At 35.9% G+C, this 27,446-nt stretch overlaps 2 protein-coding genes across 4 annotated transcripts; one reads left to right on the forward strand and one right to left on the reverse strand.

Moving 5' to 3' along the window:
- Nucleotides 1–165: 165 nt before the first annotated feature.
- On the forward strand, nucleotides 166–12,037 carry LOC106640598 (uncharacterized). The gene is made up of 7 exons (XM_089589840.1): nucleotides 166–779; nucleotides 5,432–5,550; nucleotides 6,432–6,843; nucleotides 6,982–7,179; nucleotides 7,655–7,914; nucleotides 8,994–9,275; nucleotides 11,712–12,037. The coding sequence occupies exons 1-7, from the start codon at nucleotides 692–694 to the stop codon at nucleotides 11,901–11,903; spliced, it is 1,551 nt and encodes a 516-aa protein (XP_089445966.1). The 5' UTR covers nucleotides 166–691; the 3' UTR covers nucleotides 11,904–12,037.
- Nucleotides 11,471–25,678, reverse strand: LOC106640596 (uncharacterized). Of its 3 annotated transcripts, none has more exons than XM_014354675.2 (7): nucleotides 25,161–25,678; nucleotides 21,962–22,153; nucleotides 16,724–16,906; nucleotides 16,418–16,652; nucleotides 15,361–16,017; nucleotides 13,490–13,813; nucleotides 11,471–12,794 (listed from the first exon to the last, which is right to left on the reverse strand). In XM_014354675.2, exons 2-7 carry the CDS (start codon nucleotides 22,151–22,153, stop codon nucleotides 12,451–12,453), a joined length of 1,935 nt encoding a protein of 644 aa, XP_014210161.2. In that variant the 5' UTR covers nucleotides 25,161–25,678; the 3' UTR covers nucleotides 11,471–12,450. The 3 variants fall into 3 exon arrangements, with proteins under 3 accessions (XP_014210161.2, XP_014210163.2, XP_014210162.2); XM_014354677.2 differs by lacking the exon at nucleotides 25,161–25,678 and adding an exon at nucleotides 23,778–24,149; XM_014354676.2 differs by lacking the exon at nucleotides 25,161–25,678 and adding an exon at nucleotides 23,140–23,341.
- Between the last annotated feature and the right edge of the window lie 1,768 nt (nucleotides 25,679–27,446).

A 27,446-nucleotide genomic window follows, 5' to 3' on the forward strand; every position in this document is an offset into this window, starting at 1 on the left:
GATACTCGGGCAAACTTTAAGCGGCGTTACGTGTGTATTTTACGCGCAAGCGGGTACGTAGAGGATACCCTACCGGCAGGGGAGGGTGGGGGGGACGCGTTATTAGCGCACCGCGTGCTCGGGTCATCCCAGTTATCGCGCTCGGACCGCAGCTGCTGCAGCAAAGTTTCGCCCGCGTGTGACATATTTTTAAATGTACATAAATAATATCGCACGGGGCCACACTTGCCGTTTTAACGGAAGAAAGCTCCCTTTTTCCCGAGTTATACGGCGAAGAAAATAGCAGAGCGAGCGATTCGTGTACGCGTGTTCTCGTTATCGGAGGGATAAGTGAATCACATCGCGAAGGTCACGAGAGACTCTTGATTATTATATAGGTGAGCTTATCAGCGCGCTTTTGAAATCGGAAAATTAGTGTGCCGATAAGCAACGGTGTGTGTATACGCGTATGGGTACGCGCTTCTAGAGGCAAAGATAGGGCGATGCGTGCATTTTATTCGATAGAGAAGGGATGAAAAAGTGACAAAAAAAAAAAAAAAAAAGTGCAGTTGATGTAGTTTACGTTGGGACGTGGCTATATATACATACACGTATATTTCTTATGTACGTTTGAGCGTGTGTACCTACCTACTTTACGTAAGTGGTTTTGTTTTCGAAACTGCATTTCCAGTGTGTACGATTGTGTTATGTGATGTGCACGCCGCGTTGTTGTCGTCGACCGCAAACAGAGGATATAGTTATACGTACGGAGATGCGAGAATCTGCGGCAACGTGTGAAGGTGGGTTGCATACTATTATTAAAATGCTGTTTTGCGTCTTTGATATGCTAACGTTGTATGGGTTGTTGCTGGTGCTCCTGTAGCTGTTTTTTTGCTTCTCTTGTTGGTCTACTTCATAATCGTTTATAAAGTTGGTGCACCTGAGCACTGGGGGTACTTTCGAGTCTGACGAGTTATTTGTTAATAACAATTGTAAGATTGTTGGGTTATTTGAATAACTTATACCTCGGTGATGTATTTACCTTGATATTTCATGCGATCGCTCTTTGGGATGGGAATTGGCCATTCTAGGGTTGTCATGGGATTCCCCGAGTTCGTCAAAGTACGTAAATGTGGGTACAAGAGTCGTTGCTTCTTTGTGAAATCATCAAAAATTGAAACAACTTTTTTTTACATATTTATAATACATATGTAAGTTGTAACAATTTAACAGAAAATTTTTACATGCATTTCTTATGAATTATACCTAATACTGTATATTGTCCATAATTAATGCGTTTTACGAAAATTCATCCACACATTGCGAAAAATATTCTAAAAGTGGTCACTGTCCTTTATTATCATTAAAGCAGGTAAAAACGAGTATTACAGCACGAATTTCCAAAATTAATTATTTGTTCGGAACTTAAACATATAAAAATTAAATCAGTCAACAAGTCCGAAAGAAGCCAGTCGAGCCTCTGTCGACATATTTATACAAGCGTGCCAAAAAGCGAAAACAACAAAAAGTACCGTGTGGGGATACGCGTATTAAAATTTAATTGCGCGATATGTACTCGCGAGCTCGGATGCATAATGAACGCAAACGTCAGCTTCGTACACCACATTGGCTGGTCATGTATTGGGTTGTATAACTTGCTCAGAGAGGAAATATCGCTATGATGAATCTTTAATGTATACTCAATCCTCGTGAGCTATAGGATTAACACTTGCAACCGACAGGTCGAACCGTAACATGAATTTTGTTATCGGCAAACACTGCCAAACTAACAATTGATTGATCGTAAGTTGTTCATTGATACTTGCAATAAAAAAAAAACAGTTGTTGAAAAAGTTATTGTAACGCTATACCTAAATGTCGTCCAGCCTTTTTTTACTGTTTACTATAGCAAACTTACTCCGTGCAAAACAAAAAACAAAAATCACTCGTTTGATTTCGTTTGGTGATGTGCTTTATACACCACAACGCGTCATACAACTATATACAATTACTTGCACGTGCTCTCCCTCTCACTCTCGTCGGAGACAGGTAGCGCCCATCACCCCCCGTGCGATACGTATAAAGAGGGAAGAATCAAGAGACGCGTGAATATTAAATTAGCGTAGCCATGGCGATGCGCTGGATAAAGAAAAGGGAGCGCTGCACCGCGCGTCAAAGGCCAGGTGTGTTTGGTAGACCCCACCGACGAGTGTTTTATCAGTGTCTCGGGCGCGATGACCAGTCGATGCAGGCTGCGCGAGATTAAGAAAACCACGTTTGCCATGTGGATTGAGTACGAGGGACGGGAGTATCGTCACGTGCTTTTTTCGTGGGAAAAGGGCCATTTGTGAGTGCGCAAGTTGACAGTTTTTCGTGCAAATCACGTGTACGCTACAATGGCACTTTTTAGAGTCATCTTTGAAGAAATACATCGGAAGATGATAAGGGCTCGGATCACTTGGAGCCTGACACATTAGTGCGGAGTACTCGAACTGTGAGATGTGACGACAATTGCTTTATTCAACAAAATTGTGTACGATTCCATGTGTTTAACAAATTTAAAGTTATTCCAATTTTTGTCTTTTTTTTTTATAGCCACCAACTATTCGATAATCTTCTTTAATTAAAAAAAAAAAGTAATAATCTTTGGATCGAAATTTCATATCTTCTCGCAGTTTTATAAAGCAACACCGCATTACTTTGTATCTTTTTCAGACGCTGAGCATTAGAAACTTTGAGCTTTTTATCGAAAGACTTGACAAAAGTTAATTTTCAGTTGTTCTTTGATATCAGTTTTAGTTTTTCAAATGCACATTTTTATGTACTGAGTAAGGCTGTCTCCCCCAAAAGTTGAAAATGTATACCTAACGCGCACAAAAAAAGCATTGTACAATCAAAACGCAAAAAAATCTCTATCCATTGAGAAAATAAAAAAAAAAAAAAAAAAATCAAATCACAGCCGAAACTGCGTTTCGACGTATCCTCAGTCCACAGCTCAGAGCCGATGATAACGAGCGCCAGCGCGCTCTTACAATTGAATTTCACAAAACTCGTTTCCAATCAGTCGGGGAGAAGCCGCGGTGGCCCCTCAACAACACCCGACCCAGTTAACATCGGGTGCGCGTGCGATAATTGCGATCCACCGGTATACACTCCGACCAAATTAGCAATCGGTGTATTACAGAGTATACAGATTCGTAGGAGAAAAAGACCAAAGGGCCATTCCTCTTTATTTCTCGCATAAGCTCTGGAACACGGGAAAGATCGAGCGAACGCGATGACAGTTCGCGAGTCGGCATTGGAGTGGAAGCCGCGCAAGTGAACATCAACGGTGGAGGTAAGGCGCACACGTGGGTTACAAGCATTGCAGTGGAGAGAAGCGGGTCAAGCGGGTGAAGCGACGTGGACGGCTTTTATCAGGTCTCAAACCCCCTCGACCCCCCCGATGTCTCTCATTGTTGTTATTATCATTATATGATGATTATACCTGTGTGCCTGTGACTATTGTGGTGCGAGGGAGGGGTACGGAGTGTGTCACGAAGGGATTGTTCTATGCTCGCTGTAACCGGATATCCATGATGGATAATGGATGGGAGTTGGATTATTGTTGGTGCGGCTTACAGTGGGATGATGTGGTACTTGGATTATCTTCCGTGCTGGCAATTGGCAATTCGTATTGGCAATTGGCGTTCATAATGATGATAAATACAAGTTATAAACGGTGTTGCCAATTTATAAAACGGAGGATATTTGTATCGTGGAGGAGGGAAAGGTCAAGTCAAGGGTTAAGTGTAATCACGGTTACCAATGAAGAGGGGGGAAAAAAAATAATGTGAAAGAAGAATGAATTCAAATGATACGCCTGAAAGATAAAAAAAAAGAGAGAGAGAGCGATACAAGAAATGAGCAAGTATTTCAATCAGTTTTCGGAGTTTTAAAAACTGTTTGGAGAAAAGCAAGTTGCAACTTGAAATCACACCATATGTCAATAATATAAAATATAAATACTCAGTATTTGAATGTTTCACCTGAATTGGAGTCTGTTAATATGTACAATAGTTATGCAAGAGAAATTTAAAATTATTTATACATTAAAATACTTTTCCACAAATTGTTTTAATATAATTGTTTACGAGAAAAGATAATTTTAAAGTAAGGTTTTTAACGGAGCCAATGATGGAAAACATTTTTTGAAATTCATAGGTACTGAAGAGTATTTAAGTAGACGTTGACGCGAGAAAATTCGTGCGAAATATAATAAATTGTCACCTTGAAAAGTAAGATATAAGTTTATGAGTTTAATCCTAGTAAATTCAGACAAGTAGCCGTTTCCTTTTGCTATATATACAGTATCAAATTAAACGAAACCCAAGATGCTTCTTATATGTATTATTATAATAATTTGAATGATTATTATTACTGTTACCATTTTTATTACAACCACTATTGTAATTATAACTACTAATATTATTATGACTTTTTTTCCATCAGCATTTTCATTATCATCAATTTATTTTCTTATTATTTTTATTGCTTATGAAAACTATATTTGTTGAAAACTATACATTTATTGACTATATATTTACCTCCTTTTTTAGTACAAAAATATTCTAGACCACTGGTAAAATTTGCAATGTACATTTTTTATATCTAATTGGTTTGTTGTTTGATTATACATTTTTCGTATTTTTTTTTTTTAGTTTTTTTCTGACAAAGCCATCAAAAAGGCGAGTAAAGTTTCTAGGTAAATTCAATTTGATGTTGTGTGCTGTCAAAATATTTTCTGATTTCGTGGAAAAAATTTTATAGATCGAATAAATTTGGCTACTGAACACACTTTCTTGCTGAAGCTCGAGTAGATGAAAAATAAAAAATATGATTTCCTCCGAATAAATATTGGAAAAAAATAAAGTAAGAAAATTCGTCCGTGTTGAACTTATCACGCTTTTTATGATAGTATATCAACAAAAGTATGCGGCTCTGATGTTAAAAATTCTAGCTAATTGAAACAGGAATATGAAGAAAGAAAAAAAAATTTTACCTTGAACATTTATTACATCTACTACATTCTACGTAACAATTTCCAATAACGAACGAGATTATACTATTTTTTTTAATATTAAGCCGATCATATTATTTTTTTTTCTTCTTAAATTACTGCCACGATACACTCACTTTCAATTATGGGCTTATCATCTACATTAAAGTATCAAAAATACCATTTAATGAAAAATAAATGATAGTAATTTTTTCAAAATTGAAAGTTTAAAACGTAATTGAAAGTTTAATAATTTTTTCACCATCATCTTATTTTATGTCACATTTTACTCCTTGTGCCATTTAAAATGAAATAAGGAGTCTATATAATGACTTTTTTCTCTATTATGAAAATTTTATTCGTTCGAAGTAATTTACGAAAATTTTTGTTTTATAGTTTACTCTTTTTTTACAGCAAGCAGTCGAGAATTTCAAAGCTTTCAAAAAATGTTTCCTCTGCGCGACTCATCGAGCACTTGGTCATCGAGGACCGACGATGAATCTTTCGGATGGCGGATCGGCACCGAACCACATGTAATGTTTTAGTCATCAATCTCTTTTCTTTCATTCTTACAAAAACCTTTTAATGCAGATCCACTGACTTTATTTTTCATGATTATTTTATTATTATTATTATTGTTATTTATTTTTTTTTTAAACAAAGAAATTTGAGAATTAATAATGATCGATGCTTACTAAGTCACACTGACTGACATGGTTAGAAGTGTCTCTAAACCAATAATTTATCATCCATTTGAGACACTGCAATTTATTTCGTATAGCATTAATGAAAAGTATACACGTTAATGCGATCAGTTCTACCTTTAAAGCAGTAATGTTACGTGAAACTTTAATCTTCTATCTAATCCAATACTGCAAGACTGTAAGGACTGCAAGTTAAATAACAATGGATGAAATAGAATATTCCTTTAGTCATAAAAAAATTACAATTGAACGAGTAGTGAAATAATGAATTAATAATATTACGAAGTCCATGAAAGCAATGAAATACTAATGTAATTCTGGAATTAAAGTGTGGATACATTGTAAATAAACAAATATTTTGAACTTTATTTGTCAAAGGGAACGTATATACTCCTTTTTAATGTTGACAGTATTCCTGTCGTTTGTGCAAATATTTCATAACATACAACGTAAAATAGCTCTAATATTATTACTATAAACATAGTGATCATAAATTACTAAAAATAAATGACCTCGTGAAATAATTCTTACAAATGATTATTTTTGAACAATTTTTAAATCACCTATTCTTCTGATCCCATACGTAATAGACAATAGCTTCAGAATCATGTTTATTAAAAAAAAAAAAAAAAAAAAAAATAGAAACCTCCCTACAAAGGTCCACTAATGTTAAATTTTTTGTTGGCCCCTTTAAAAATCAACACATGCAGTACCAAATAACCGAAGATACATCCACCGTAAATCCAGACGAACCGACCAACTCGCCGCGCCAACAACCCCAATCCGTATCGTCCGTTGACTCCGGAACGTCGAGTGGTAACTTTGCCCCCGTCCAAAGCCCGGCGTCTCCGATCCAAGATAACTCCTCGGACTCGGAGGAGAAGGAAGAGGACGAGGAGACGACCGAGTACATCGAGCTCCAGCTGCTGGGAGCCAACGACGAGGAGGACGAGAAATCATTCGACTACGGGCGCAGCGCTTTTTGCTACACACCCGAGAGGCTGGTCAAGTGCGGCGAGTTCCGCGTACTGGCGCCCTCGCCCAGGTTCCGTCCGGATTTCGAAGGGCTCGAGACTGCCGAGGCGAGACTCGCTTCTGACGTTGGCGGGGAAGAGATGAACGGTGAGCTGGTCTTGGGTGACGACCGATGCAACGGCACTCGGCTTTTTTTGTACGATTTTTGCAACCATGGCTATTATTGGCTTATGTGTTTCCATAAAAATGTATGGTTACGAAATAAGGGGAACGGAATTTATGCAGGAGCAACGCAGTTGGCCAGATTACTACAGAGCCCGCAGCGTTACAGTAGTGACACCTCATCTTTATTAAAGCCGTCAAGTTTCAAGCGGTGCTGCCCGGTGAGGTATGGTAACGGTGAAGTTGTACTTCACACCAAACACTGTCCCCGTGACACGGAGAATCGAACGCCAGCTGACTTGCAGTCACAGAGTTGCTCAGGTTTGTAGTAAAAAGAACAAAACAAGCGATCATTTTCGTAGTTACCAATAAATATTTTAGATATTTTATATTTGACACTGAGGGTGCAAAGTTCAACTTCATACGCCTCTACAGATCCTAGTGCTCTAAGTCCTTACTTTACAAACAGTTATACAAATAAGACTACTCTGTGTTAGAATCTTTACATTCTGAGTGTCAATGGAAACCATTTTATATTTTACTACATTTAGCACGTGAAGTTGAACTTCTTGTGACTGTTCGATTCAAGCTCTGTGAGAGAAGTGATGTTTTACACCCTAACGCCTAAATTAAACATCTCGTTTTACCTGTAACATCGTACAAGCTTGAAATTTAGCGAAACTCTGTAAAGATCATTACCAAAAAAAAAAAAATAATAACTTTCACTTATGATAATAGAGAAAAACGTTAGCTCGAATAATTACACCAATTACTTCCTCCCTTCGATCGGACGCAGTAGAACCCGACTACACGTCCTGCACGAAGAGACAAACGGAGGAGGACAGCCCAAAGGCAAAAGACGCGACAGGGCAGAAAATTGCTGACGACAGTAGCGGGGTGTCGTCGGTGGACGGGCTGACGGGGACGCGTGGTGGTGACGACTGGAGCTGTTGCGGTAGCGAAGTACTGGATGACAATGCAGATACACACAGCATATTGACTTCCCGACGGGTCTCCAGCGAGCTTGCCTACGTCTCGCTTGAGTTTGACGAACAGGTGGTTTGGATTTTTTTTTTTTTTTTCTTTCCTTAAGTTTTTTTCAAAAATATATTTACTTTCTTGACTTTAATGTGTCGAAGAATAGTGATTCGAAATTACAATCACTGGATTGCATACGTATAAATTAGATCACTGCACAAATTCAACTTTGAAGTATTAGTACAAGCTTGTAACTATAATTAGTCACATTTATTTTAAGGGCAAAAGTATGATATTTCTCATAAATAGCGTATAGAAAAAATAATCAAGCTTTTTTTTTTATAGAGATAATGAAAAGTATTTTGCATCAAGTAAATATATTATTTTTTACAATTTTTTCCTACTCAGTATAATTGATATACTTTAGGAAGTTTTCAATCTTAAGGTATGGTATGAAAAGAATTTTTCTCAAACTCGATTTTTCATGAATTTTATCGTACACCGAACTCTCTGAATTTTAATGATGCATGGTTATCGACGAGTACGAAAATTCACAGCTTTAATTATAAAGTGAGCATTGAAGGATTTATAATATGGTATTAAAAATTCGATAAATCCCTCATGTGTAGGATGTCGGTAAAGTTTTCGATGAAATAAAATTTAGTTGGTATATATGCATACCTACACAATTAAACTTGAAATGCTTGTTTTGTGCAAACTTTTAATTACAGTTTTAATCAATAGGATATAATTTTCACACAATATCTACCTACCAGCGTTAAATTAAATTTATTCGATAACGCATTACTCATAGGTTTCGGTGTACTAGTTTTAGTTAGGGTAAACAATGTTACGTCAAAGTTTTGAACGCGGCGTCAAAATGAAATTCCAAACTAAACATACTTACGGTCGGCCAAATTAGATTCAAGCCCCGAAACTTCGACCACGAATTAGTCCGTAGATTGTGAGCGTGTAGTGAAAGCAATGTATATGTTGCCTGCATTTCGAACCCTAAACAACACTTTTATTCTTTTATTTTTAATTTTTCAAACGATACGTTGAAAAAACGTTCAATCGGTGCGTTTCAAACGAAATTCCGTAAATGTTAAAAAATTCACAAACGAGTAACGTATTAACTCGTATTATATTACAAACAGAACGCCCAAGGACCATCAGATGCGAGTGGATTAATTACAGTCCTCGAAGTGGAGCGCACAACGGCCCATAACTTCCACAGCCTCTTGCGTCTACCAAGTACTGATCCCGAGTACCTGGCAAGGCTGGCTTTGGCCGTGGAACCCAAAGTCAGACCTACCATAAGGATCATTTCCACTGACACGGAAGTACAAATCGAACGGCTGAGGGACAAGGTGGACCGACTCCAGGGAAATAGTAAGATGCTCTACGAAGAGATATCGCTGCTCAAGAGGGACTTTGCGGTCAGTATATATATACGTAAAGGCTTTTGGAGTTAGTTTTGATTATATGCAGTGGGTTTGCTTGAATGGCAAACTTTGAATACATGAACTTGGGATTCAATGAGAAAACGAGATTTGCAAACTGTCGTGTCTTTGTGGGCAGTTTTCTATTTTTTTTTAATATTCATAACGGGCTTTTGATAAAAGCCTGTGAAATTAGCCAGCAATAGGATAATTCATCTCACTCTGCACCATTTTTAAAAATGGTCTTTTTGCACATCAATTTTCTCCGTCTTTCTTTTCTACTCGTATGTGTTGGGAATTGAAAACAAACATATATATGAGTGTATTTTTACATGGAATTTCATTGTAAATTGGTAACAATAAAAGCTACAGTCTGAATTCTGAAACAAATTTCTCTGACAGTAAATTACAACCCATGGTGTGACTAAATGTCCAAGACGGCCATAAGTATTTTACAATTTTTAGTTTTTTTTTTTTTTTTTTTGCAAAAAGTGTTTGACCAATTTCAGTTGTCCACAATGCTTTTTACCTCCCTTGTTGAAAAAATATTTTTACTTTTTCACAATTAAAAAAAAAGATTTACAAACCATATCTACTGACACGTATGTTAGGGTTCGTTTAAGGCGATATTCAAAAATCATTTATTGATACCTACAACAGACGGTTTAGTATAATAGTTTATTATTATACATAAGTAACTTGAAGGTACGCGAAAACTGGACGCAGTCAGAGATAAGGTCACATATCTCCTCAAGTTGCCTAAACCTGCTTTTTATTTTGTTTGAAAATTTTTACGAATTTAAAAAAATGTACTAGATCAAATTACTTAGAGAATCAATATTTTAAGGCTCTTTTCAAGTTTAAAAAATTTTATTTACGAAAAATTTTAATCATGTGGAAAAAGTTTAATTTATTGTATTATCTACTATTTTTACGAAAAGAATTCCAGATGGTTTTTTATAACGTAAAAAAATATAATGGGCCCAAATTTGAAGAGCTTTTTGTAAAACTTTCCAGTATTTTGTAATAAAACAAAATTCAAATTGATTGATGCTGTACAACTGATGTAAAATTTTCTTATACTAAGAATATAAATTTGTAGATGACTAAGACCTTTCCATTAATATGTGGCTTTGTGTGGATTTACATAGAAAATTGAAATACAACAATAAAACTCAAGTAATAATTATGACAATCAAGTAAATTGACAATAATAACCACTATGACAGAAACAACTTCTGAAAAAAGTAAGTCAATTTCATATATAATTCGGGTGATTACTTATTTTTAATTGTATAAAATTTAAACTTTATGGTTCACGAATTGATATCGTTTTCCAGCAATTATTTCATGGTCTTCTATGCATCTATGCAGTGTGTAATGAACTAAAATTATATCCGCTCATTTTGTTTCCTAATTGTTTGAATAAATTTTTTATTTGTTAATTAATTATATCGTTATTTTGAAATAATATCTGTTTGAATATTCGCCTTGAAATTCTTTCTTTTAAATGGTCGTTATTGTGGAGCGAAAACTTTCGATTTTTGAAACTCGTTACGAACGGCCCTCGCAGACACATATCAATAAGAAGATCTTTTAAAGTTATTGACAACTTTGTGTTATTAGTATAAGTAAATCTCGTGTCAACTGTATAACGTCAATTGAATGGTATTTTATTGTATTGAAGTACACCGGAAAATTGTAAAAAGCTCTTCAAATTTGGGTCAATCATATTTTTTCACATCGTAAAACACCGTTGGAAATTTTTTATGATGAAAGCATGCCACATGGTATAATGAAAAATTTTTTCTCTAATAATTAAACAAAACAACAACCTACTGCAAATGGAATTTTTCAAAATTTTATGAAAATGAACTAAAAATGATGAAAAAAAAGGAAAAAACGACGTAAAACACATGAAAATAAAATTATTTTACATTGCATTCGTGTGTAATACTCGCACTCGTGTATAATACTACAAAAAATTCGGCACTCAGGCGCGAAGCTTAGTTTTTTCGCTCGGCATAGCAGACAAAAGATATTTTACGCCCAGCTCAGGTGTAATTCTATTCTATTGTCGTTTATGAGTAAGACTAAATCAACTAATAGGTACCGAATACTACAAATAATCTCAAACCATAAATATCCAACACACCATATAACTTACATCAATAAAAAGACTTACGTTTGTTCATGTGAAGTTTATTACTTATCATAATTGATACAAAATTAAATAAATGAGTATAATAAAACATAATTGGTTGGTTTGAATAACAATCTACAGTTTATAAAAAAAAAAAAAAAAAAAAATGTATAACATAATTCATGATAAAACTTAACAAGTACAGTACGTAAAAAAATATTACAATTCGACTGTTGGTCAGCGAAAACAATAATTTTATAGTAATAAAATAAAATTTCTTTTTTCGACAGATGGACGAGTGTAGAGTCAACCATTTGTCAGAAGACATAGGCAAACTTCAAACTGAAGTTCATGAGCTGAGGTACCTGGACGATCTTCTCAAGCTCCTGAGGGGCGAGCTCGAAAGGGTTTCCGACCAAATTTGGCCCTTCAGCGTCAGACACGCAAAACGCGGAACTGAAGAAATAAATCTCATTGTTTGATTCTCGCCGACAAACAAACCCCCAACTTTAGTTTACGAAAATTACAATTTATACCTCCACGCGCGAGTCATATTGTTTTGTACGTATTTCACTTCGATGCAAAACTTTAACTTTATTGTTCCTTAGGATATTATTTAATAATTGTTCGTAATGTACCGCGTATTTTTGTAATAAAACATCCTGCTTTTATAAAAAAAAGTCTCTCAATCCGAGGATATAAACTTGATAAGCCGAGTATCTGCATTCAAACCAGCCACGGTTTACGAAACCATCGTCATCTTTACTTACACGCTCATTCATACAATATGTTCAATGTACAAATATAAAATTCCTTTACACAGATGTAAAAATCCTACATCAACACTATTTACACTGTACACTTGTGTCCACGTGCAGCCACAACAAGTCAACAACGGGTACGCAAGTCCCTTGGAAATTTCTTCCACCAGTTGTCCTTCACACAAGCCCACGCTGTTACTCATCTTCTGAGACGCGAGTCTGAATAATCAGTGGCAAATCCAGCGTAATCTCAAGTGTACGCGTGCACTCAAGTGACGTCCGCGCGTTGCAAGTGCCGGTTGGCGTGCTGTTGCCTCGCCGCTTCCGGCGAGTAGCCCATGTTCGCCCGAAGGAACTCGGAGTGCCGGAACACGTCGTGCGGGGAGGATAGCGTTGGTAACGTCGGAAGACTCGGGAACAGAGTACTCAGCATGCTCGCCCCCTCCGCCGAGTAAATGCCATTGTTTGGCGGCGCTATCGACGACGGCGGGTGAGTTACTGCTGGTATCGTGTGGGCCGGATTCGTGTTGGGAGTGTGGTGTCCCCCGTGGCCGTGGGCATGAGCGTGGTGGTGGTGAAGGTGGTGACTGCTCGAGCCCAGCGCGCTCGACCCTGATGGCATGAGAAAACCCAATGGATTTAATGTCAAGTTATTATTTTGGGGAATTTTGAGATCACCGGCATTTTTTGGGACTCGGGTGTTTTTTTTTTTTTTTTTTTTTTCTTTCTCTTTGGCCTTTTTCAAGTAAAGTATTGGTTGAATGAAAACAAGCATTACATGGCGTTCCAAAATATAGTGTGGTACGGGTAGGTGTATAATGAGTTTTTACCATTTTCGGTTAATTTCTATATCATAATTCATCTTAGAGGTTCATTCACTGCTGATACTAAAGAGATTCATGCAAAAAAAAACATAAATTTTTTTTGGAGGGGGGGAATTCCGAAAAAGTACCAAAAGCTTACATTCAAAGAGTGTGCGTGAAATTAAGTACTTGGTCGCCATCATAAGTTACAAATTAACTTATGTGCATCAAATACGGTTTTTTGTTGGTGTGTTCAGTCCAAAAAGAAGCTTTTTTACACATTTGGTGCATGAATCAACATTTTTTTGACCATCAGTGTGCCAAGTTGGACTTTTTTTGTACTGTCGTGTGGAAAGTGGGTATTTTCCTACTGTGGGCGTATTTTTTTTCATTTTTGAACATTTACTGTGCCATTAGTTGGAAAAACAGAGTTCGCACCCGGTTGCGCGTAATTTCTAAATACGCCTACTGTAGAGTAAAAATGTTTAAGAAAAGACAAATTACTTGGAACGTTGATGCTCGACGCACTGGAGCTGGTGCTCAAGTTCAACGAAGGCATCGACGAGTGACTAGCAGTGCTCGCCTTAGCGTGCATGCTCTCCCTCAAAGCCGTAAGAGAAGCTTTTGAATAGGCGGGCGAGGACCTTGGCGCGAAGCTCTTGTCCGACTTGTCTTTTTTACTCTTCGTGCCCGATTTACCAGCACCAGCTCCGAAGTGTAATAGCTCCAAGTGTCGGCGCAAGTTCCTCGATTGCCGGATCACGGCGCCGCACAGCGGACAAGTGGCCGGCTGATCCGACAATGTTCTCGACTTAGAGTTCCACTCGCCTAAAATTTGAAAACAGACGTAATCTACCTTGGAAAATTCCATTTTGCCAGATTTATGTATTTTAGCTAAAAGCGAAACTTAACTATTAGTCGTTCGTTTTTTTTTTTCGTTTTTTTTTTGTTTTTCTTTTTTTTTTTTTTTCGATTGTTTTCAAAAAGAAAATATAATTTCCAATATTGACAGATTGACATTATTAAAAAAAAAACAATTCGTTTTATGATCTCAAAAATTATTTGTTCGTTTTTATTTACACTTTAAAATAATTATGAATACAACTGATTGAATTTACAGTTTGCACTTATGATAATAATTAAATAAGTCATTGGATTGATACAGTAACACTAAAAGTCGTGAAAGTTACAAAGGTCCTTGCAACTAACTCGTTTCTTTATGAATTTTTTCATTAAGATGTAAGCAAATTATGATAATAATCATAATAATAACAAATGGTGAAATGTGAAAAAACTTGGAAACTCAACATGTGTGGTATACAAGAAACCATATAGCGTTATGATGAATAGAAGTTAAAAGCCTTATATAAATAATAAAGATATTTTCTTTTTCTTTTGTAATTCCTTGCGGCTCGAAACCACCCTCTACTTTATACTATGTTCAAAATTAATTCTTACAATCTATTAGCAAAGTCTAATGTCTTCTTTTTTTTTTTTTTTTTTTTTGTTTTTGTTTTTTTATTGTTTCCTCTTAAAAGCTAGGCTGGAAGATTAATTTTTCATTTTCTTTCTTTTAATAGTTGATGATAGAAAATACGTGTGCTTAACGTAAAATATTTGTTTCACTGCTCTCTAGAAGACTAATTGAGAAATATTTGAAAAAAAAAAGAAAATTACAATCTAGGATTAGCTGAGTATTCAAAAGTGTCCTTGCTCGAACGATCGTTTACACAGTTTGTTTTTGCCTCGGAAGGACTTTAGGAGAGCATTTATCCTTCCAAAGCGCCAGTCTCAACACAAATATTGCCCGAAAATGTGCACTAATATATATATATATATATATATTCTCAAGACACGGGCTTGTGTATATTTTTCTTTTTTTTTTTTTTTTTCCTTTTTTCTACTTTTTTCCTTTCTTTCATGTATTATCAAGTATCAAATATAAATATGCGTAGAGGTATAAGTACTGGAGCTACATGAAATAAAAAATCGAATCAAGTTAACGGTCAGTCTATAGGTATATTTATATATGTATATATAAATGTTTTTTGTTTGTTTGTTATATTTTCAAACAGAGTAATCGTCGTTTCTTCGTCACGCGACAACAACACAGTCGTCGGCCACACACACAGAGACAAATGAAGAGAGAGAAAGAGCGAGAGAGAGAGAGAGAAAGATGAATAGTGTAAAAAGAGAGAGAGAGAGAGAGAGAGCGCGTGGTGACACACTAGAGCGACACAGACAGACGGAGAACAGAGGATAGAGCTGTTACTGAATGATCTTCGACTTAATCTTAAGCTTGGTTTTCTCCTTTTTTCATCTGGCCACCGTGGGCGACGATATGCTGCTGTGCGGCGATACGACGTTCGACGAACCTTGAGGCGAGGGCGACGGCAGCGGGCTCGGATTGCAGACGATCTGCTCGCAGCTGCTCGACGCGCTCTCGGCACTACCTTGGGAGCCAGCCCCGCCGCTGCCGTAACCGGACACGCTGACGTCTGGCTTGACCTCGATGGACATCGAGTCGGCCGGCATCATCTGGTGCTGCTGTTGCTGCTGGTTCGGGTTAGCCGTGAAGCGATACTTGCACGAGGAGAGCAGGTGCCGGCGCAAGTTCCTCGCTTGCCGGAGGGTGGCCCCACAGAGCGGACAAACCCCGGGGCAGTCGGAGGCGCCGCGTATCTTGGCACCCGTGGACGATTGGCTGGGTGTCGTCGAGGACGAGTTGCTGTGGGGCGTCGAGGTGCCGCTCGGCGTCGACACGCCAACCGCGACCGCCGCTACGCCGACCGTGGCAGCGGCGGCTACGGCCGAGGCTGGGTAACTCATCGTTTGAATGGCCCCCGGGAATTGGGGTATGTGGAGAGGCGAGTACGGCTGCATGGGCATCAGGTTGTGCAGGTGGGGCTCGCTCTCAGAGTCGGTGATTAGGGCCGTGCCTGCGTTGTGCTCGACCACAGGATGGACTAGCTGGTGTTGTGGCAACGGCGAGCCGATGTGATGGTTCGCGTGATGCTCCGCACGCCTTTTCGCTGTTAACAGACACAAACACAACGTTACCATGCGCTGAGGGCTGAACTGACTGGTCATCAGTTTTTTTTTTTTTTATGTAATGTTTAGTCGAGCCAATCGTGGTTTTTTTTTTTTTTTTTTTTTTTTTTGTTCGTTGTTTGTTCACAATCTATACTCTGCGATCCAATTGGTTACGCAGTTCAACCCAATCGATGGTTGTGCTTGTGTCCGTGCTCGTTTACAAGTCAAGACAAAGTAATTGTCTCACTTTCGAGAGTTTTTTCACATTGTTACTTTTCATCTTTTTTTTTTTCCATCGTGTAATAATCATTACCACTTGTACAAAACGTCAAAAGTATTGCGGACACAAAACACAATTTTTTCTGGCTATTCCTAATGAATGATCAAGGAAGGTCTTACCTTCACTGCTATCGTCGTGCTCCTTGTGTCCGTAATCCAAGGATCTATTGTCCTCCGAATGATCATCTAATGACCTCGAATCAATGGAATAAGCTCTTGGCCATTTACCACCACCACCCTCCTGCTTCCTTTTCTTCTTACGTCTGCGCTGGGCAAGATAAGAATTCATTGTGTCTCTCGCAACACTGGGATCGTTACAACCAGGTATAGACGAAATCGGAATTTCTTCTCCTTTCTGAAAGGGAAAGGTAATTCTTCAAGTTATGAAAAATTATTTTACATTTATAAAATTTTTTGATAACCTACCTGTGACATAACGACTGACGGGGGAAGACCGTGAATGCTGAGACACTGAGCTGCCTGTAGCAGCGAAGGCAACTGTGACTGCTCCACGCTTATTTCGCCTCTGTAAATGAATTCCAATATAGATTCTAAATCACTCGCAGAAATACCTGCTAGCATAATAACCGGATGCTGACATGGTGTACTCTGAAAAACAAATTAAACGGAAATATTACAACTTCTAAAAGTTAATAACATTTATAATTTCATACATTTTACAAATATATGGGCTAAAGGAGTCTAGCCGGGCAAGGGAGGTAAAAGTGCCTCAAGCAATTTTTTTTTAGATGAGAATAAGCTTTATGCATCCAAATATATATTTGAAAACATTCAGGTCTCTAGATCACTTTCCGTAGGTGTGATCGGTCAGAATGTATTTTTTAGTTTTTTTTTTTTTTTTTTTCAATTTTCTTTACTTAAAAAATAAAAAAAAAATTCGAAAAAAATTTAAATAAATGCACTTTTAGATAAAAAGTTTGTAAACATTTTTTAAAATTTTTTGGCGCTAAATTCATATTTTTTAAAAATATTAAAATTTATTAAATAATTCTAGAAAAATCCCTTTGTCGAATGGTGCAATAAAAATTGTGTTATCACAAAAAAAACTTTTTTTTATATTACCGTTAATTTTTCAGCTTTTTAAAAGTGATGAATCATCCCCAAAAAATTAAAAACTGTAATTTCAGATATTTTTTTGCATTTTCACTTTGACCAATCAAAGCGAAAAAGACTCCGTAAAACCTGTACTGAAAATAAATTTTTGATAACGGTTTTACGAAGTAATTTTTGCATTACTTTTTTGTAGTAATAATGTAGAAATATACGGGAATCTGCAGTTTTTATTATAGTTTAGATACATTTCATCACTTTAAAAATCTGACAAAATAAAAAAAAAATGTATTTTTAAATAAAAAATATACAGAAGTTTTTTGAAAATCGTTGGCACCAAATTTAAAATTTTAGAGACGTTCGAAATTTTTAAAAAATATAGAAAAAAACTCAAAGTAATAAAACAGGTCCAAAAAAATAAAAAACTGCGATTTTTGGCATATGTGTGCATCATCACTAGGACAAGTAAATACAAAATCATAATTAAAAACCTATTTTCTGTTTTGTGGGGCTTTTTTATTCATTTATTTGTCGTAGGAAAAATGGGGAAAAATGCCTTTAAACCATAGTTTTTAATTTTTTGAATCTATGTTTCACCACTTTCAAAAAAATTTACAATTATAGTAAAAAAGTATGTTAAAAAAAAGTGTTTTTTGGTCATGCCACTTTATTAAGGTTTTTTCTAGATTTCCTAAAAAATTTTGAATATCTTTTGGATTTTTGAATTTCTCATCTTTTGAGAAATTTGAATTTATAAAAAAATTGAAAAAAATTTCTGTATATTTTTTGTCTAAAATTATTTTACATACGATATGCGTTCCCATTCTTTCCATTTTCATGCCCACGTAACAAGTCCATGCAAATACATTTTTTCAGATTTTTTGTTTACTTAGCTGAGGAAAAACAAATAGAAAAACCCGTTTTATCTGATCACACTTACTAAGAGTGATATTGAGACCTTAAGTTTGACAAAAAAACATTTTTTTATAGTACTTTTTCATCCACAAAGTGAAAATTCGTTTTAATGAAAGAACTGAGTGGTACCTATTTGGGGGTTTTTTGGCTAACGAAGTGAAAGTTTTTGCAACAATATTATCATGAATTAACATTGATCTTTTCTTAAACTGTGTTATAATTAAAAGCCACTAAAAATACTTTTAAATTTTTTTTTGTGTAAAATAATTTTTGTTTCAACAAATGCTTCGCACTACCCCAATCAACGCAAATATGGCAAATATTAATTTTTGACGTTTTTGCTACAACAGAGTTTCACGAATGAAAAACATCAACAGTTTTTTTAACCAAAATTCCACTTACAGCCAAATAGAATCTCAAGTACTTAGTTATCTTTATAATATTATGATATCAAAGGTTGCAGCACTCATTCTTTTGACTCTTGATTTTCCCAGTTTTGTTTTAGTATCCGTTCACGTTATTCAAACAGTACAATAATTGTACGTCTACTATCTTGAAATGGATTTTTAATACAATTTCCTCAAAAAGACATCCAAAACAGTAAATTCGAAATTTTTTTCGATTTTGAGGCTTTGATACCTTCATAAAACATGGATAAGACATGGATAATATTTTATTACAACTTGCAGTAGCTCTAGTTATTAGGTTGTTTGACACTTTGTTTCATAACTTTGGAATAAATCTCAGGTTTAAAATAATTTCTGTGTGATTAAATTTTTCTGTTTTCTTTGATAACTTTATCATGTAACGCGATTTCACAGCATATTTGCTTTGAATTATCTTATTCAATTAAACGTTTACAGATAATAAAACAAAACAATGGGTAATCCTTTTAGTAAGAATACGTAGAATTGCGTTGAAAATAATGCTCTCCTAAATGACAAGCTGCGAAAATATAATTTTCATTAATGAAGATAAAACTTGCCTACCAATATCCTACATTAAATCATTTCTTCCATGTTTTAGAAATACTGTACTATTTTTGTAATCTTGCATAATACAGAAACATACAATAGTAAAAAGTTATTTTCTTTGTATGAAGTACTCGCTATTTATCAAACACTCACATTTATCAAAAGTACACAACAGAATCTAGTTTGATGCAAATAAGTTTTTGTCGAGTGTGTTAGTATCTTTAGACCGGCTATAAAGCTCAACAAGAAAAAATAAAAGAAGCTTGAAACTTATAGCCTAATATATTTCTTTAGAGTATGTATGTTTACAATTTAAAATTGTACTTTCGATTATAAATTCCAATACAAGTAGTTGAAGATAAAACAATTCCAATTTTTTCTTTACGATTGTTTTTGTTTTAATTTACGTAATTTAAAGATTTTACGGCGAAAACTTCACAAAATGCTCTCAACAGAACTTGTGTTTTGACATGTACCATTCATTAAACTCAGTAGGAGTAGATTTAAATCTTACTATCATATGTTTTTAAAGTTGATCCTTTTCTCAATGATTGGCATGTCATCAGTGTTTAACGTTTTTTAAGGAAGTCAGAATTTAAGGATTGTCTAAAATATATCATTTAGTCAAATATAATGCAACCATTATTATTTTGCTGCATCTTATCTTTATAGGTATTTATAAAAAGAATTTATCAGTTATTTTTTCTAGTTTTTCATAATTTACCGATCATCATATCATTCATATAAAAAAAATGTCACTCAGTACCTAAATATTATTTATTATAATGCGATGTTAATAAACTAAGGCTAATTTTTTCTTATACCAATTATATAGCTTAGAATTCACCATTTTTAATTTGCTAAAAAAGTCTTATTCATAATTAAAAATGTATTTATTTTTAAGGATTCCGAAATTTTTCATAAACAAATTGACCCTTTGGAATGAATGCGACTATTTTTGGCAAATAAAAGGATGTGAATTTATAGGTATTTAATTTAAGATAAAAATAGGCTTGATTTATGAACATTATGTTATAATTAATAGTTTTTCTGATACAAAGAGTGACATTTTTCTGTACATGATACATTAATGGGTGAATCAGAAAAACATTTTTTTAATTTACGAGATACTTGCTAAATATAATAGAATTATATCATCGAAATTAATACGTGATTCCACGATCAACATGACCAAAGTTGAACATACTCAAACTAATAAAACAATCAATTTTTATACATCTATAAGTATTAAACAATAGTTTATTCAGTAAGTCACGTTTTACTCAGACTTGTGTTATTTTGTAATATCTGTATACTAATCTAACCTAATCAACTGCATCAATACAATTGTGCTGATGATGCAAAGAAACAAGTTTTTGGTGCTATTTACGGTAGTAATTAATTTATGTTGACTATGGAGGTAAGTAAAAATTATGGTACCATGCCTCTACAAAAAGGAAAAAGATGGAAAAAAAAAATAAAAAAAAGGGATAAAAGCAGTACTTATCACCCTATGTTACATAAGAGGATTATACATATGTTTAAATTTCACAACATTTCAGCAAAATATTTACGGACATCCATACCTTGTACTGAGCACACTTTGTTAATAAATTTCTTTATATTTTTTCCTGCGTTACAATGTTTAGCACAACATTAATAAGTTAACGATTTCAAATTAAATACCTTAATTTTTCATGATTATTTATTTCTACAAAAAAGTTATCCTATGGCTTCAAGTGCCAAAACTATGTGCAACCATAAGAGCAGCATATGTTAAACAATCCTCAATGGTTTGTTACCGTGATTTTTATCGGCAAATTAATCTAAAATTTTTCTTACTGATAGTAACAACTTTCTAAATAATCTTTTCGAAATTCACTTGGCTTGATCATTTTTTTATTTAAGCATAAATTCCCTTAAATTTACAATGACTACATTATATTTGACTAGAAAATGTTACTTTTTTGTTAACTTTTTAGCTCTGAAAAACAAGTACATTTGTACAGTAAGACTATACAGTACATCAGCAGAAGTGTGTACCTTAATTATAACTTTATTTTAACCCATTATCATAAGTTAATGACGGCTACATTTAGGCAAAATAATGAATTGAGGTAAAAAGCTGGTACGTTGAGAAATAATTTAAGCCAAAGATCAATTGAGAATCGAGACAGAAAAGTTGCAACGCATGATCGATGAAGTGGCATGTCCATCTACAAGCACCTCAGTAATCTTTTATGATTACGCATTACAACTTTTTGCCATAATTTTCAATAGATTGTGAAAAACTTAGGCTTAAATTTTGCCATAACATACCAGCTTTGTACGACTTTCCATTGTTTTGTTTCGATGTAGGTATGTTATTTATTATGAAAATGAATAGTATTAAAGCTGTGGGTAAGGTAGAAGTTTCCACTATGATACTGAATGCTCTTAATCATAGACAATTACTAAATTATTACTGTATTGGCTTAAAACTTTTTAATTTTCAGGTTATAGTTGTTTTAGACAAACAATCATTGTTTCGTAACTTAATTTAATTTTGATTATTGTACATCATTTAGGACTTAATTAATTTTTGTAGGGCACTTGATATTGTTTGTAACTTTTTTTATCTGCAAATACTACATCTTTCTCCACTGTAATAAACGATAAAATTAATAGGTATTAAAAAAAGGTTTGCACTTAGATATAATCCTACCTTTAATATGTCCAGAAGAAATGGACTTGCTGCAGAAAGGACAATCTTATGAGCCGAGAAACTACGTCCACCAGCTGCTAAAGTAACGTCAACAAGATCACCGTGTCCACGAAGTAACTGCACTGCAGACGTTAACGACGAGCCAAATTCACCCCAAGATAAACTGTAAAACTGTTGACTAGCGCTACCCATCTGCAAAAAATAAAAAACAGTTATGAGAATATACTTAATATTTTCTATTACAAATGACAATGTCTATACGTCAAAAAACGTACACATTGAACAAAATATTAGGCAATCAATGGTATCTATTAAACTGATACTAAAAATTAGAGCAGCTGTATGTAGTGAACATGCGAAAAGGATTTGCTCTAAAAGACGCCATGTGCAACGCCTTAACGTATATGTGACCCCCGGGCCGCCTAAGGGCATTAACCTTAACAAGTTTGAATGAGAGAGGAGAGCAGCAAAAACCGGCATGTAAGATAAGAGAACAGAAGTATATAGAAAGAGGGAACTGACTCGCATACACGTTTGTTTTCGTGTTAACGTATGAAAAAAGAGAGTTGGTAAGCAGCGAAGAGAGAAATTTTTGCCATCAAAAAATTGTCATGAAAAAGAAGATACTCCAGATCGAGTAAGAGAACTTATGAGAGAAAGAGCGAGAAGAGAGAGTGCCGTTATGTAGAACTCGGACGGTCAGCAAATCCACCGAACGCCGAAGACGTCGAGTTGAGCAAGCGTTATATATCTCTCCCGCTCTCTCACTCATCCCCATATAAACATACGTGCAAATTTGCGCGCGCACACGCACACACTCGCGTATTAAATTCTTTTCTCCTCCACAACATTTGCCATCTTTTACTCTTGGATTTATTTCTGCATTGACCAAAGCCTTCTATGATACAACGATCAATGGCAAAATTTTGTTTAGTGTAACGTAAGCACTACCTCGACCTCTAAATGTAGAAATTTTCATCCATACTGCATATTTCGGAGCAACACATTATCCGTCTGTGATACGCACGCGCGTAAACACACACCCACATTCATTTAGACCATACTTTTATTTAATTAGATCAAACGAGAAGTAGCATAATGTACCACATCAAAATTTGTGCACACGAAACAAACTCAGCACTCCAAAACTTAACTCAAAAAAAGTATTTATGACTTACACATGTTTATGAAAACAGAATTCAAGGTAGACCGGTGATGCAAGGAAATTGGTCAATGTATTTGCTATTTTGCACGCATTATCTTCTCTGTAGGGATATATCACTCCGCGAGTATCGAAAAGCCAATTCTATTCCCAAACGTGTACACCACTCACTCACGCACTCTCGTTTCATGACGATTCATACAGAAACAAGTACAGTGGCGACGCGTCGCGTGAAACAACACTCAAACTTTAACTACTTTACTCGTTCTACTGTGGTGGCGTTGGGGGTAGCCATAGCTATAGTCGAGCTGGTCACCAAAGCGACAGCAGCGACACTGTACTTTTCTGTATGCAACTACGTATAACATGCACATACACGCACTCATTCTGCTCTTTCCCGTCGAAGTCGTGGTAAGGTAACGCATGCATTATCGCGCGCGCAAGAGTATAGAAACCCTAATCCATGCATACAGTACATACGACACTCACTCCTCCGTATACACTCTCCCTCTTGTGCGCATACATAAACACACTCGCATACAAAAGTAGGTATAACATATCGAGCGATCACTCTCTTAACATCAGCCTCAACAGACGGAGCGTACGCAATAGTTTATACATACACACAGGCTCTCCCGTGGCTACGCCACTCACCTCTTCTCAACCGATGCACTCTCTTGCGCCTCCTCCTCACCCTCGGTGCACTCTGTCTCTTTCTTTTACCACACTACGCGCGCGCTCCCAGTGAAAGTCTACGTGAGTAGTCAAAAAGAGAGCGTCATATCGCAGCTAATCCAGATTGCGCGCCGTGTACCACGTCTTTAGAAGAGTAGGCTGATGCCAGTTGGACACTTGGACGTCGTCGCACTAATGTTTTGCGGCGAAGGACACGCTGTAGGATATAATTGCAACTCGTTAATTAGCAATACAAGGATTGTGATTGCCAGTAACTTTGTAACAGTTGAGTTAAAACACTATATCCGACACGACAACGAGAAGCAAGAGCGCGAACGTGCGTGTTCCTCTTACGGCCTCTCTCTCTCGACTCTCTCTCTCTCCGAGAGACTCATTCTCTCCTCTCCTTTCTCTCTCCGATACTCTCTCATACATTTTCTCTCACTCTCTCTCTCTCTCTCTCTTTTACTCTTCCCCAAGCACGAGACCCTCTCCTCTTTTCTCTCCTCTCCTCTCTTGCTTGCTTTTATCCATCTGCATGTACATATGTATAATGCTGTGTGCATACATACTCACGCGCGCGCGAACCCTACAGAAAGAGAGATGCCGAAGAGAGGGGGGAGAGAGTCACTCTCGTACTCCGTACATGCTTATGTTGTATGTATACATATACAATTATTTTGCGTACGTATATAATATACATTAACATTACAGAACTGAAGGCTGAGAACAGTTGAGGGGAGCCTGGGGAGCCCGGTATCCCTGCTACCGCCATCGCTTATACATACCCATATATGTAGGAAAGAGAGCGAGAGAGAAATACAACAGCAGCGCGCGCATCTTACTGTACTATATTCATTGAAAGAACTATATAGATCAGAAATACAAAAAGAACGGAAAATATATAAAAAGATATAAGTACGTGTATGCGTATGCATGTATGTTGTATTATAGCATGGGTATAATCGGTGACCATGTTGGAATGATCATGTATCTCTCTCCCTTTCCATCTCAATTCCACGATTCGCTAGCTTGTGTATATGATAGAAGAGAGAAATTGTATAAAGCGAGCAGGAAGAGATAAAGAGACGAGCCAGCCGCGCGTATACTTTGGTGTAGCGTGGTTATAACGGGAGAAAAAACGGGATTAACGGGAGCTGAGCATGCAAGAGGGCTGCTCTGCTGCCGCTACTGCTCTCATCCGATCTCTCGTTATTTATTCGACATAAAATTAAAAAAATACATGATCACGCAGAAGAAAAAGTGTGAAATCCGTACTAACAAGACACCAGGGCACGAGAAAATGTATTTCTATTGTATGTGAACGAGCCATGCTCGGTAAGAGGAAATTTGAGTACTTACACATTTATGGAGGCCGATGCTACTTCTTACGTCTTCTTCGTCGCCATCGTCGTCTTCGTCGACGATGCAGGTACACTTTATATATTAACAACGACTCGTTCGCGCACAACAATAGCACACTATTTTCACCACTATACTCAACACGAGGAAGAACACTCAAAAAAAAAAAAAAATACTCACTGTACTACTGATCTAGGAAAGAGAGAGAGAGAGAGAGAAAGAGAGAGACTTGCGGCCTCTCTCTCTCTCCCGCTCACACTGTCTGTATCTATGTTGTTGGCGGAAAGAGATCGACCTGCGGACCAGATCAGATGAGTTAAGTCGCACTCTCTTCTCTCTGCTTGTGCCAACAAGCATCAGCCAACCCAAGAGTTTTCTGTGTATGTTTTCTCTTCCTTCTCTCCCCCCTCCACCACACCATTCTCTCGCTCAAAATTCTCTGATAGGTATACAATGGGTACCTATATACAAGTCTCTCTTCGGAGCTCAGAGCCCTCGTGCCTTCTTCTCTCCCTTCTCTTCTTTAACGCTTCGAGCTTAACGTTCGCTAGGCTCCCTTTTTACTTGCATGCACTCTCATCCTCTTAAGGAAAGTCCAGAGATAATTAAAGTTTTCTACTTTATCAATAAGGTTACTAAGATTTTGGGTGTTTTCCGCAATCGTAACCAGCAAGTATTTTATCATTCTGGTAAAGAGAGCACGGTGTAAGATGTACGTGAAGTTATGTGTAGTAATTAAAGAAATTACTACTAAGTAATGCCATATGGTCGATTTCATTAAACCGTATAAATATCTCTATTTTTAGAGGTCGACTTTTAAATAAAAAATAGATTGTAAACTTGCCGCAAACAGCACAAACTACGTCAACTTTTTATTATCTATCTGTAAGATTAGTTGCGGCTGGTTTGTAATTATCAAAGTGACTTTGCTGTAAATAGCAATAGTTGTTTAGATCAGCGCCATCTAGCGGTCTTAATTTTTTGGCCAAAAGTGGCTCCTAAAATTCTCAATCAGAGCATTCAGGATTAGAGTCATTTAGTCAACTATAAACCAGCCGCAACTCATGATAAAGCTATAAAATGAAAAAATAACGATACATGTGTTTTTGGCGGCAAGTTAACAATTTATTTTATACCAAAAAATCGACCTCCTATGTATTTGTACTTTTGAAGATAAACTTTCAAGCATAAAAAAGATTGTTAACTTGCCGCCAAAAACACATGTATCGTTATTTTTTTATTTTATAGCTTCGTCATGAGTTGCGGCTGGTTTATTATTGACTAAATGGCTCTAATCCTGAATGCTCTGATTGAGAATTTTAGGAGCCACTTTTGACCAAAAAATAAAGACCGCTAGATGGCACTAATCCAAAATAATTATTGATACTTACAGTAAAGTCACTTTATTAGTTATAAACCAGCCACAAATAATCTTATCAATAGACGATAAACAGTTGACATTTTTTATGCTACTTGCGGCAAGTTTCTACATCAATATTCTACATATCTTATATGGCTCATAAAATCGACAATATTTACAAAATTACAATACTCTTAACCTTTTACCATTAACTCATGTAAGCACAAATTAATCAGTCCATTAAAGAGACAACCGAAGAAAAAAGGCCTGAAAAAGAAGCACAGTCACACGAAAAGTCTCATACAAGAATGGAGCATTGGATCTCACTTGATCAGAGAAGGTTGGGTTCTTTGTTTACTTATAACACTTAAAATTTACATCTCTGTGAAAAATGTATTTTTCAATTAGTGAGATCCGATACTCCATTCCTAGGAGACTCTTCGTGTGGCTGCTTCTTTTTAAGACCTTTTTTCTTCAGTTGTCTCTTTTCGACTGATTAATTTACGTGTATATTTGATCGTGATTTATGATTTTTTTTGCTATGTTCATATTATATAAGTTAACTGTTTATTGGAAATCTAAAGTTGAAGGGCTGTTCTTTCATTAGTTAATGGTAAAAAGTCAAGAGTATTGTAATTTTATAAATATTGTCGATTTTATGAGCCATATAAGATAAGTAGAATATTGATAGTTTTGGAGGTCGATTTTTAGGTAAAAGATAAATTGTAAAGTAATTCAAATTAAGTGAGATCCAATGCTCCATTTTTAGGAGACTCTTCCTGTGTAACTGAACTTCTTTTTTAAACTTTTTTTCTTTAGTTGTCTCTTTTGGACTTATTACTTTACGTATCTATTTAATCATTGTTCAAGATTTCTGTAACACAAATCTTGGCATGTACATATTATATAAGTTAGCTGTTTATTTA

This window comes from Copidosoma floridanum, unplaced genomic scaffold, assembly GCF_036245765.1.
Source record: "Copidosoma floridanum isolate Cflo_tuat_1 unplaced genomic scaffold, Cflo_Japanese_pri ptg000001l, whole genome shotgun sequence".
Classification (NCBI taxonomy): Eukaryota; Metazoa; Arthropoda; class Insecta; order Hymenoptera; family Encyrtidae; genus Copidosoma; species Copidosoma floridanum.

Bases quoted from the DNA above. Each gene is read 5' to 3' on its own strand.
- LOC106640596 (XM_014354675.2), bottom strand. From the start codon at position 22,153: ATGGGTAGCGCTAGTCAACAGTTTTACAGTTTATCTTGGGGTGAATTT. The intron at 16,907-21,961 runs GTAGGATTATAT...TTTGTTTTTCAG, and splicing joins TTCTTCTGGACATATTAAAG to AGTACACCATGTCAGCATCC. The intron at 12,795-13,489 runs GTAATTTGTCTT...TCATGCCATCAG, and splicing joins GTCGAGCATCAACGTTCCAA to GGTCGAGCGCGCTGGGCTCG.
- LOC106640598 (XM_089589840.1), top strand. From the start codon at position 692: ATGTGCACGCCGCGTTGTTGTCGTCGACCGCAAACAGAGGATATAGTT. The intron at 7,915-8,993 runs GTGGTTTGGATT...TATTACAAACAG, and splicing joins CGCTTGAGTTTGACGAACAG to AACGCCCAAGGACCATCAGA. The intron at 9,276-11,711 runs GTCAGTATATAT...TTTTTTCGACAG, and splicing joins TGCTCAAGAGGGACTTTGCG to ATGGACGAGTGTAGAGTCAA.